General features: G+C 40.7%; 1 protein-coding gene across 1 annotated transcript in view; it reads left to right on the top strand.

Annotated features, from left to right (window-relative positions):
* The window catches only part of RAB3B (RAB3B, member RAS oncogene family), a 54,344-nt gene that overhangs the window by 3,307 nt on the left and 38,774 nt on the right, over positions 1-12,263 (top strand). Inside the window, exon 2 of the mRNA XM_065655785.1 lies at positions 7,901-8,128. Within this exon, the coding sequence (XP_065511857.1) occupies positions 7,901-8,128 (228 nt within the window). The remainder of the gene's footprint in view (positions 1-7,900; positions 8,129-12,263) is intronic.

Here is a 12,263-nt window from a genome sequence, read left to right as displayed (position 1 = left end):
CAGGTCATAAAGAGGTTGTAAATCTCTTGTTCCATGCATCCTTTGGCAGAGAGCCAGGCTGGGCTCAGTTAGTGGCTCCCCTCTAGAAGGGGAGGGCTTTGTGCTGTTAATTATTTTTCTCTGTATCTTCTGGAGTAGCATGTTTGCCAACAGGCATGGAACTATATGATGATAAAACAGCTGCAATGAAAACACTCAGAGAAGAGGGTAAAAAATATAAGAACTTCTATTTCTTTACTTTTTTTTTCCATTGTAAAATTAGAGTGACTAACTCCTCCTTCCTGACAGTTTTGTTGTGCCTCTAAACCGGATTATAAGGATGTTAAACATTATGCAGGAAATGGGAGAGGTGCAGTTCCCTACACAGACATTTGGCTCAAGGAAACCTTTCTAACAACATTCCCAGCCTACTGCCTAACAAAACATAGTAGTAACGTTAGCGAGTTGATGGGAAATAGGTGATATCTGCATGTTCTTGACTTTTGTTCCATATCCAGAAAATTCATAGAAGGCTTTTTGAAGCCTGTGTTCCCAAATCTGAGTGGGTAATAATACAAAAACACCTACATTGTTTAGAGGTTTTTATTCTTCAGATAGTGAACTCATTCGTAGCATGGGAATTCTGGAACAAATCCACAACAAGCATCTTCTTACAAAGACTTGTGGATTCATTAACAAATTAATTTTAGCTTTTGCTGTCAAGATGAGGGGCTCACATTTTTAAAGTAATAAACATAGACTTAATTATCTTTCTGTTTGCGCTGTTGAATTATTTTTGTTCTAGATCTATCAATTAAGTTATTTGGATGACACCTCGAAATGAAGTTCTGGACAGTACTGAAGTGCTGTCACAGGGAGCAAGCGTTGCAGAGGGCAGGAGGGTGAGAACAGGAGGAAACGTAACTGATACCGAAAAATATGCAATACTCTGGGCAAGAGCAAGGTGCTGTCTAGTTGCCAAGTGAGATGATTGTCAATTGTGTGGGTCGTGAGAAAGGATTTGTCCTTGTTTGATCCAAATCCTGACCTGGAATAGGTGGCTGCAGCTTGTTATTTACATAAAGTCTGGGTTTGTCCACGTGTTTTGGCAGGGCAAGATAATGGAAGTCAAGATGACAAATGGTGGGTTACCCTTGTTTTCTGGAGAGGAAATGCACCAGAGACAAAGTTGTCCTTTAGGTTATATTAGCCATGAAAAAGAAGACTAAATTCTGCCGTGTTTTTCTGCTTTAAATCTGGAATAACTATTACTTTAAGGCAGTTATTTTGTATAGATGGGCTGTAAGGGGGTTGCAGACGTTTCCATGTCCTATTGTAATTTGCCTTTGCAGCACAGTAGACTTTGACCCAGGTGTTGCACGAAACACCAATATGTACAGATGCATTTCAGCTGCTCCTTGATTCCATTTACTTTGTCGCCTTTCTACAGGAAAGGTGTAACGATTCCTATCTGAGATTTTGCACTCACTTGTAGGATTTATCTGGAGCTTTTATTTTAGACTAATCTAGATAATGTCCCTTTAATAAATTTTAAACTGATGGCTCAGAATATTTGCTGTTATCTTAATATCTGTCACTAAAGTGCTGTTTCTGTTCTTTCTGTATGCTACAGGGCTCTCCCCTTTGCCTCCAGTGAAGGAAGTTCAGACCTTTCCACAGCAGCGTGTTCAGCCTAACCTGCCTACCCATTAGTCTCTTACATAATATTCTCATTATGCATCTTTACTGTAAACATCGTAATCCTTTTGCTTCTACATCACAGGTTCAACAGTGTGACCACTCTCTTGATTCATATACTCACAGCAAAGCCTCCATCTCTCTCATGGATTATAGATCTAAATTGGTAACTATCACTTGCTTGCAATATTTACTAGCAGCTATGTTAATTGCTCATACTGTGTTTTCTGCTTCTGATAAATCTCTCTTGTAGTACTAGCATTTGTATAAGACTCCTTAAGGTCACGGCCTTATCTCCTTTATGAGCTTTATTAGGCCAGCATACATTGGCTGTAAAAAACAAAACAAGACAAAACCAAACCCATTACTTGATAGAAATCTAATATAGGATTTAATTTAATTCCAAAAAAAGAAAAAAAAATGTTTTTAGGGGGGATGACAGAGCACATAAAGGAGTGAGTTTTCGTAATAGAGAATTGATGTAGATGTGTAGTCTGACAACTAGAATATTTTTGATGTAGGTGCACTTCCTAAGACTTTTTTGGGGGAAAACCCACATGGTATTAACTCATTTGAAAAGAAGTTCCACTGCGTGTCAGTAATGTCTCTCATGGATTGTTGCTAAACTGTAAATATTTGGGATGAAAAAATCTTCCGGTTTGGCTACTTTTTTGTTTCTTCCCTAGCACATAACTTAGAGAATAATTTGCACAGCCTTTTAGCATCCTCAGAGCTCTCTACAACACTCCTGTCTTGTGTTACTGTATGAGCCTTGGCAAATGTGCGATCTGTTTGACTTTAGTGCTTCATATTAACTTTAGCACTATGTACGTGGGGTTTTTTTCTACTTCTACCTTTGTTTAGCCTCATTGTTTCTGCTTTTATTAAATAAATGTGTCTGGTAATTTCCTTTCTTCCTTCCACGCTCCTCAGTGCCTATGGAAAGCCAGGACTCTAACAGGCAGAGCTGTGTTTGTGACTCTGCCCATTCTCTCCTTGCCTGCTCTTACCACTTATTCCTTCTATACTGATAGTCGTTAACTTCTTTCTCAGTTTTTCTCTGGCTGATCTTGAGCACTGGAAATCAGGAACAGTAAAATGGAAGTAAGAAAAAGGAAGTTTGGACTCTGAAATAAAGGAATGGTTTAGCACCCATAGCTCTGTGAGGCAGTAAATAATATGTCAGGAGAAACAGCCGAGGCTCAGCTGGCAAACACGCACGAACCGAGGCAGTAGCGCTTGCTGTCATAAGATCTTTGACTCTTAGAAATATAGAGGGGCAGTTTCACCCCCGTCTTCTCATCTGCCTAATAAAAGAAACCTGTGTCTGTGAGAGGATGATGATGAAACAGTTCAACAGTCACGTTTAAATTTCCACTGGTCCTATGTAACACAAAACGTATGTAGTAAATTTCAGTTTTCGCTTATAAAAATAAAGCAGTGGCAAATATGAAAAGATGTTTTTACTGTTAGAAATGCACAGAACTTGTAATGTACGGAATGCATAGGTTCATAACGAGTTGAAATTGCAGGCATGTCTTCGTGTGTAGTTTTGAAGGGTAGGTTCCATCAGTGTGATGATGTTTCATGGTTACCTGAGGTGACTGACAGCAGACAGCGCGACCCTTTTCCAAAGGCAGCTCAGACTTCTTCCACGCAATGCCGCGAGAGAGAGTGGGACGTGGAAACGGCCGTGTCTGTGAAGAGACTCATGTGGTTGCTAATACAGAGACACCTCAACTTCCAACATAATGATCAGATTTCTTGGTTCTTGCCTGTGAGCGGATAGAGAAGAGCAGCCATCCATTAGTTTGTAGCCAAAACCATAAGGGCTGGCAACTCTTGAAGTCAGCCTTAGTTTTTGTTTGTTTTTCTTCTGGAAATAAGTGGATGGTGAGTTACACCACTTGATTTCTAGCCAACACCATCAGATTTAGACAGTACCTGTACTGCTTTTCACTGAAGTTGGCTGTAGGCAGTAAATACTGCAGAACAGGGCCAGCAGTGGCCACTTTCAGGGATTTGTAAGAGCAGTAACACTTTGGTTCGTGTTGCGCTACAAAACAGTTTGATTCTTCACCGTGATGTTGGTCACAAATTAAAGAGCACAGCTGTGTCTATATGACACATTTCAGTGGGTACTGAAAGCAGGGAAGGTTGGTTTCCCACAGAGGTGTCTTAGGGTGATAGGCTTCTTTTTAAACTTCATTAGACCAAAACAGAAAATAAAGGCGTGGGAGACACCTTCAATCAGGAACATGTTCTTTGGTGGCTAATAAGCTCTGATTAAGATTTTATTGCTGTAGAGCATTTGTAGCATCCTCCTCCTCCTATGTGGTTTCTCTGTTTAATAAAAGATGAGCTCACACTGCAAGCTTTTTCCTCAATAGGGAAATAATAAGGTATCTTGTAGCTGCATAACTGCCTCTTTTCACAACAGTAGCTGCAAGAGGATGTGTTTTGAGACCTTGCTCCCATTGCTAAAGCATACAGGGAAAAGAGGTTGTCAATATTAGCATGCTCTTAGCTACAAAAAGTGGGATACTCAGGCAAAGAACTAGAAGATGCAAGGTCTTGTACTGAAGTGTTCTCAAGGACAAGCAGATTGGCAGCTTTTTCTTCTCCTGTGTAATGGGTTTTCTGTAATCTAGCTAAATCTCTCCTGTATAGGTGTTTTCTTGAGGATTACTCCAAAATGGAAACACTCGCGAGCCTTTCTTGCGCTCTGTGTGCCAGTCGTATTGACGTGATCTTCTGTAACAAAACCCCAGTTATTTCCGCACGTGCTTGTGAAACAGCAGAGATGCTGCTGCGTTTGGAGTCATCCTGAGCAAAGAGTGCGTGTAGTTGCGTACACGGGGCTTACGCTGCCGACTAAACGTCCTTTCACCAAGGAGGAAATAAAATCCTGTGGGAGCGATGGCTGCGTGAACTGTTCCGATGAGTCGGACGAGGGCTGCCTGACACCGGCACGTTGTCACCTTGTCCCTCTGCCGTTGAGGCTGAATCTCCACGGGTGCGAAGGACCTGCAGGAGATGGGATTTTCATGGACCTTTCTCTCAGTAGCGTAGCAACAGCCGTCGCTTCCCACCACTCGGTCCCCTCTGCTTGGCTCCCTCAGCTGTGCTGGATCAGGAACCGAACCAACTCTTAAAAACAGGAGAAGTTGTAGGAGGGTTTATTTTTAACTGGGATCTCTGTGTTCTCGGAACCAGCTCTCTGCGTGGTCCTCGGGACTGGCATAACTGGGGAGCACTTGGAGCAGGGGTGGGACAACAAGTGGGGAAGAGGGGAGGATGAAGGGGAGAATTGGGAGAATTGCTGGTTCCTGGCTTCAGAATTTGAGCACAAATTCAGGGGCAGCCCTGTGAGCGCTTTCAGCCCAAATGCTGGTGGAGTACAGCGCCAGTAATCATCTGCGATCAGAGGAGCAATCAGTAATTAGTACTGAACTCCTTTCGGTTTTACTCCACTGACCAGAGCAGGGGAAAGGGAGAAGTCAAATTTAAGCAAGGGGGTGGAATTTTCTTTGAAATTTTTGTGCTCCGTCGCCGTCTCTAATGACTCGCGGAGCCGATCTGGAGCATCCTCAGCGCAGCACCGTACACGGGCAGGCCAGCGAGGGTTGTGCTTCTATGACAACAGCCCCGCGCTCTGTGCAAGTGGCGTTTGATCTTATTTTCTGCGCTGTGCTTCTAACAAAGCTGCTCTAGCTGGCCGCGTTCTGTAATTGCTTTTTCAACTGAGATCTGAAAAGTCGCACTTGTAGCCAGGTGCATGTTTGATTATAGCAATCTTGGAGGGTTAATAGAAGCAGCAGTGTTTCATTTAAAGGATCAGCTTGGAACGTGTGCACGGATTCTGCAAAGGCAGGGGTAGAAAGAAGATATTAATTTCTGTATGATTAGTGGAATACTTCTTTGTTAAAGGTCTGCCTCTGAATCTTTAAATCACCAAGATTCAAGTGATGAGGGCATCTCTACTTTTTTGAAGCCTCTGTGAGTGGAATGGAGAACTAGAGGTTTGGGTTTGTTTTCCCCCTTTTCTTTAGTAAGCGCACATATGTTCTCAGGGGCATTTGTGGAAGTTATGTACATGTATGAGGAAGATAAATTACCCAAATAGAGAACTTCTTACTATCTTCCAGCCTGGTGATGGCACAAATCAACTAATCATCTGGATTCATAATTTTTGGAGCTGGGATTTCTAACATGTGAACTGAGGCAGTGAGTGCATTGGCCTGAGTGTGTGTGGAAGTCAACTGGATGTTGAACAGCTCATTTTAGAAATTCCTGTTAAGAAGCACAAGGCACGAGTAGAAGAGCCCTTTTCTGATACACTGGTTAGAAGGAAATTTGCGCTTGTGTTTTCTGGAGTGCTGGCAAAGGACTGTAGCCTTTCTGAAGAGCAGCTGCAGCTCAGAAGAGTGTGTGTCACAATTGTGTTGTATCCTACAGACAATCACTTGTGGGCAGGTTTTACTGGATTCAGTCCAGCTGTTGGCTATTCTTCACAAACTGTCCTTGTTAATGCAATCTGCGAACGAGAGGTCTGCCGCACCAGCCCTTTTCTGTGTGAGAAAGTTGCATGTGTTTAGTCGGAGGTAAACCGTCATGCGTATTTTATTGAAGCTTAAACTGGGTTGGTTTTGGTTTGTTTCCCCTCTGGGAATTTAAGTTAAATTGACATCCCAAATTAAATTGCCTTTGGGCAGTGTTTTGGTTTATAGCTGTTTAACTACAGTGGATTTTGAATATTTTTGTGTGTTTATGTGGTTTTTGTTTGTTTTGTGTGGTTTGGTTTGGTTTGTTTGTTTTTTCTTTTTTTCCAGTACATGAGTGAAATCCTGTGTGCAGGTGAGACTTGCTAAGAAGGAATATATCTGGACTGGAATATGGTGAGAGTAGACATTGGTGGGAGTTTTGTTCCCAAAGATGCTTATGAATCTGAGCTGAGGGGAAAATTTAATTTATTTCTTTGGATGCCAGAGAAAGAAGAGACTTTGGTCTCCACTCAGTGCTTTCTGACACTGCACACAAGTGGCACGTATCCTGTTTTGGTGGGCAAGTAGCTGCTAATCAGACCTATGCTCTCATTGCCCCAGTTTGCACAACCCCATGACTGGTTATATGGTGCTGAGGTGTTTGATGTGGGGTAGATTTTGAAACAGCGTTAGAGATGAAAAGTGCTTTATGTCTGTTAAAATGTAGAGTTCCCTTTTTCTCCTCTCTGTGGTAATTTGGTGTGTGTGATTGCTTTCTGCTCTGTACAAACAGAGATGAAAAGTCAAGTCCTTGCCTTCTCGCACAGAGCGTCTGAGCTGCGTATGTTAAAGCAGCCAGGGCTGCTCAGTGAATTCCACCCTCTTGATACTTCGGATTCCACGGTTGTTTTTTGGTCTCTGAATCCAGTGCAGTCACAAGAAAAGGAGTGATCTCTGAGGCTGCATCTCCCCCCATCTCAACCCCACTGATGTCCCCAGCTCTCACCTCCCCCACAATCAAAAGGGAGGTTTTATCCATTCCAAATGCCGCCTGCAGCCCCACTAAGCCGTCATGTTTTATACAGGTGCTGTTTATTTTAATTGCAGTCTTGAGATTAGATAGGTGTTGGACAGATTCAAAGTTGTCAGCTGAAATTCCTCATGTTTCATTTTATCCCATTGCTTTTTTTTTTTTTCTTTTTCTCTCCTTTAAATCTTGAGGACAGAACTTTTCTAAGGATAAAATGCTGGTGGTGCATCTGCTAGAAATGCAGATTTTCTCTAGTAGTCATAAAAGGAATTTTTTAGGTTTACCTGCCCTGGAGGCTGCTAAACGAACTGCACAGTTGCATGCACTGTCAAAGATGTTAGTTCTTGGTTGCAGTACTCCAGTTTATTGGAGCAACAGAAGTGGCACCCTGCCAGAGGAGTAAAGAATGCTGTTTCCCCACTAGTGTTTGAATGATCTGCAATAGCCATCTGTTATTCTTTTAAACACAAAGTGATGCAACAGCTGTATTTCTTGGGTTTGGAAATTTCACCAGTACAAGTGAATAATAGAAATTTAAAGCCAGGATTTAAAAGAAGATTTCAAGGTGTGTTCGTCTTTATTCAGCACATATAGTGGTTATCATATTAGAAAGAAGAGAGATAAGCTAAACATATGGCACACAGTTAATGAAAACAAATGCTGAACTGCTCTTAAATCTGTTCTTTTTCAATGTTTGTCATTTTCTCAGATGGCTTCAGTAACAGATGCCAGATACAGGCAGAAGGATACTTCAGATCAAAATTTTGATTACATGTTCAAACTCCTGATCATCGGCAACAGCAGCGTGGGTAAAACATCCTTCCTCTTCAGATACGCCGATGACACTTTCACACCAGCCTTCGTTAGCACAGTAGGAATTGACTTCAAAGTGAAAACAGTTTATAGGAATGACAAGCGGGTGAAACTGCAGATTTGGGTAAGTGCCATCGTTTTCAAAAATGCTTTATATTAGTCACAGCAAAGATACGATGGTAAAAAATAGCTTTTTTGGAAGTAGATTTTTGGATTAATATAGATTTTGATTGTTCATAAGTTTTTCATGGCTGTATCATTTATATCCCTGCAGTAAAGCTGAGTAAGTTCTCTCTGTATTGCTGTCTCACTCAACTGGTGGAGTCCTGATATAGTCTTAAGCAGCTGCTCTACGTTCCTAGGAGTCAGTGAGCTATTGAACCGAAACAAACCCAAAGCAGGTCTGGAGCCCTTTAGCAGCAGTTTTTGAGTGAGCACTAGTAGATGAAGAAATTCCATGAGCGGTTAATGAGTAAACTCTAGGTGTAGCTTCTACTATCAGCTTATGTCCTCCAAATAAGATACGTGTGTCTTCCTGTGACTCGTGTGCCCACACAGCGTCCCCGAGCCAGCTCACTCCGTCCATCCAGGACTGCTCGGGGAGGACAGAGGTGTCCTTCAAACCACCTCTGCTGGTGCTGCTTCTTGGTAAATCAAATGGGAAGAGAACTCATGTAGGTAAGCTGGGACTCCCTCTGCTCCAACACCCAGTCATGGGACCTCTTCGGCCTTTTTGAATTACACCTTCCTAACCCAGTTAAAAAAAAATCATAATCCTGATCTGCAGAGTGGAGGACCGAGGCCAAGCAGTTGTGAGTAGCTCATGATGTTCCTTTTTATAGAAAGCAAGTGTTTTCTTTTATTCTACTTGCTGGCAAAGGACTTAAACCCTACCGTGTTGAATGCAATTTATCCTGATGGTGCTTAAACCCTTGTGTCCCTGTGAATTACCTGGTGTGTTTAAAAAACCTAGGCTCAGATTGACATGTTTTAAAGTACCATGGGGCTCCAGCTGGAATTCCAGTTAGCAAGATTCTTCTGTTTTGCATAAAAAGAAGAGATCTCAAACAGAAGATATGAGGCTAGTATTCTCTTAATTTCACAAGAGTTAGTTTACTAACTTGAAGTAGTTGCCTGTGTAGTGGTTTCTCCCACAAGTTCAGCTTAAAGCTCAGGCTTGAAGATGAGTTGAAACTGTAGAGCATTTCTACCCAAATCCTGCCCCAGCTAAGAGCACAGTCTTCTAATTGATCTATGTACACTTGATTTATAATTAATCTTTAATTATTGCATTTAAATTTAATATTATAGTAATCACATTTTTTATTTATTGTGACAATCTTGAGTAGTCACAGTAAAATAGTGAGAATCTAAAATGAGAAACTTTTTTTTTTAACTGCAGCAATATGATTCATTTTATTTCTGTGTTGCCAGGTACAACAAATTATTTAATAAAAGATCCTTTTCATGTTGCAAAATTCTGGCATTGAAACTAATGCGGATAACCTGACATGAAACTGTTTGATTAAATTTAGGGTTTAGGTAATAAGAATGTTTGGACTTCAGGCCCCTTAAGCAACTAAGGTTGTTTTCCATCCGGTTTGTCTTTCTTAATCTTGGAATGTGAAATTCTCTAATAAGTTATGTAAAAGCAAGACAGGAAGCACCATGAAATGTTTGTGTTTTTTGCAAAGATACTAGGATTAAAATGAATTAGAGCAATAATCTTAATTAGATCTGTTTGAAGGTTTTTTGGGGAAAAAAGGCTTTAATAACCTTAAACTTATGAAAAGAGTTGTCAGGGTGCTATCTATAGGACGTGTAATATTGGAGTTACCAACAACACTGCTGATTTAAAGCTTAATTTCAATAAAAGTTTCATGTAAACATTTGACAGTTTTCAGAGTGACTTGTGTTCTTTTCTTTTTCTGTGCTCCTTGCGTGGATCCCTGATGTGACTCATGATTTAAGGACCTTAACAAAACCATTATAAATAAATATATGAAAACCCCAGTATTTGAACTTGTTTACCTCCTGCCTGTCCTGAAACTAGACTTGTATTTTCCATGTATTCTTCAGGGTACATGCAGCAGCAGTGGAGGCCATTAGCAAACCAAAACTACGCGTTCTGATCTGTAGGAAGGGTTTTCTTACCCATGTGTATTCCAATTACTTTCTAAAATGATTTGCAGCTGCTATTGAGTTTCTGTGAGTGCAGGACCCTGTGTCTCCATTGAACACTTTGCTTTTACTTATTTTGCACTGATGTTGACTTTTTTTTTTTTAAAAAATTATGCTCCCCCTACACTTGATGTTAAGTTTTACCTGAATCAGGTTTAATGTGAAACTAAGTGAAGAAGGAGAAGGTACAAGTGTTTAAATAAACCCCTTCAAATATCTTTATAAAATCTAGACAGGAGCACTTCTAGGAACCTCTAATGATCTCTGCTCTGCAGAGCGAGGTCTCCTTCAGGTCATGGGTGCTTGTGGAGCTCCGAAGGGTTTACAGCTGTGGCAGCCTGTGCACAAATAACCTGGGTTTGTGTTCCTACAAATCTCAAGTGAAAGTTCCTGCTGCTGTGCTGTGATCTGGAGAGATCAGTGATCGCTGGGACTTTCCACACCGACTTTTGCCTGTGTTGAACAGACAAGCAGAATATTTGGGCGTAGAACCCCAGCTACAAAGAGCTGCTTGGGTTTTCTGAAAGCTAAAAAAAAAAATCAAACTGCTTCAAGCGCCAAGCGACTGCACGTATAGACGAACAGTGTCTCGCTGTGCCAGTAAATGTCCTTCTGGCCTGTCTCTCGTTAAATATCTCTAGTAGAATTTGGTAGCATTTTTAAGCTAGACACCAAGCTTTTGTGTTTCTGCTGAGTTTGAGGAAGTCCCTATTTTGTGAATTGGGATTTGATGAGCTGTCGGGTGTAATGATCAAAAAGAGTGCTGCTCTGTTCAATGTTGATGCCATTAGTGGGCCTCTTGCTTTGTTGACATTAACACCTCAATCACCCAAATTGATATTTTAATAAGATTCCTATCAGTTATGCTAGTGACCTAGTAGTCTGGGAAATGATCTGCTTTGAAAAGGCTTGAAAGGATTACCTCTTGAGTTGGAGAGAAATTGTATTCATGGTGTTTTTAAGGTAGAATAATAGCTCTGCTGCTGGAGAACTAAATAGTAAGATGGCCTGGAGAGAAGTTCTGTGAAATAAGGTTTTGTGGGTTTTATTCTTCTTTAAAAAACTCTAAGATCAGTTGACTGTGTTTTAATTTTAAGTCTTTTCTGTCTTGTTTAGGAATGGTGGTTTTATGTAAATTGAATAAATGACCTTTACTAAGAAAGTTCAGTTTGTACTTGGATGAGGTTGGGTAATTTAAACCTTTTTAGTTTAAAATATAACTGATTTTAATATCCGCATAATATATTAATATATTTACATATCGACATAAATGTAGTTCTTGGTTTAGAATTTTTTTATGCCGCTGCTCTCTGTAATAATACTTTCATATAAAGCAACTCTCCTTATTTGTAAGGAGCCGATTTATAATATCTCCATGCATGTGGGCTGTACATGTGGATTATTTCTTCCTTGACCAACAGTTTTGTTTTCCCAGAGTTGCTAATTACTGAAGGGAAGCTATTATATTTTCAGCTAGGTATGGTTTTTTATTATAAAAAAATCTCAAAGGTAACATTATATTCTTAGCAAATGCACACAGTTAATACTGAGCGCAGCATTCAGGTTGCCTAGCAGCTAGAGAAGGCCACTTTGTCCAGATCCAGATGGAAGCAGGGTGAATGAATCAAAGTGATTTTAGTTTCGGGTGAGAGCAATGTGAGATTTCTTTTTTTTTTTTTTTTTTTTTTTTTTCTCCTCCTTCGGTGCATTTGTGTGCCTCTCGGTGCTAAGTAATACTGGTGGTAAGTAGCAACGATGGCAGAACTCCTGCGGAACGTAGCGTTGAGGTTAACTGCTGAGAGGCAAACTGGTCCTTCACGCTGGCCCAGTCTAGGTTAGTTCCATGAGATCTTTGGCGAGTAGCACAAATGTACAGATGGAAAATCATTGGCAGCACTTAGCCCAAAACACCTCCACACCACACAATATGCGCTTTGTGTGAGGAATTTCATTGCACTTCCATTATACTTTCGTACAGCACCCTACGCAATGGAATCTCATTTTTGTTGCACATACTATAAGCATACATGTGCTTAATAATAAACATCATTAAATACAGGATTTGGCAGCTGATGTTA

Source organism: Caloenas nicobarica, chromosome Z (assembly GCF_036013445.1).
Source record: "Caloenas nicobarica isolate bCalNic1 chromosome Z, bCalNic1.hap1, whole genome shotgun sequence".
In the NCBI taxonomy this organism is placed as follows: Eukaryota; Metazoa; Chordata; class Aves; order Columbiformes; family Columbidae; genus Caloenas; species Caloenas nicobarica.
The sequence above is the reverse complement of the archived record's forward strand: the minus strand, read 5'-3'. Positions and strand labels throughout refer to the sequence as shown.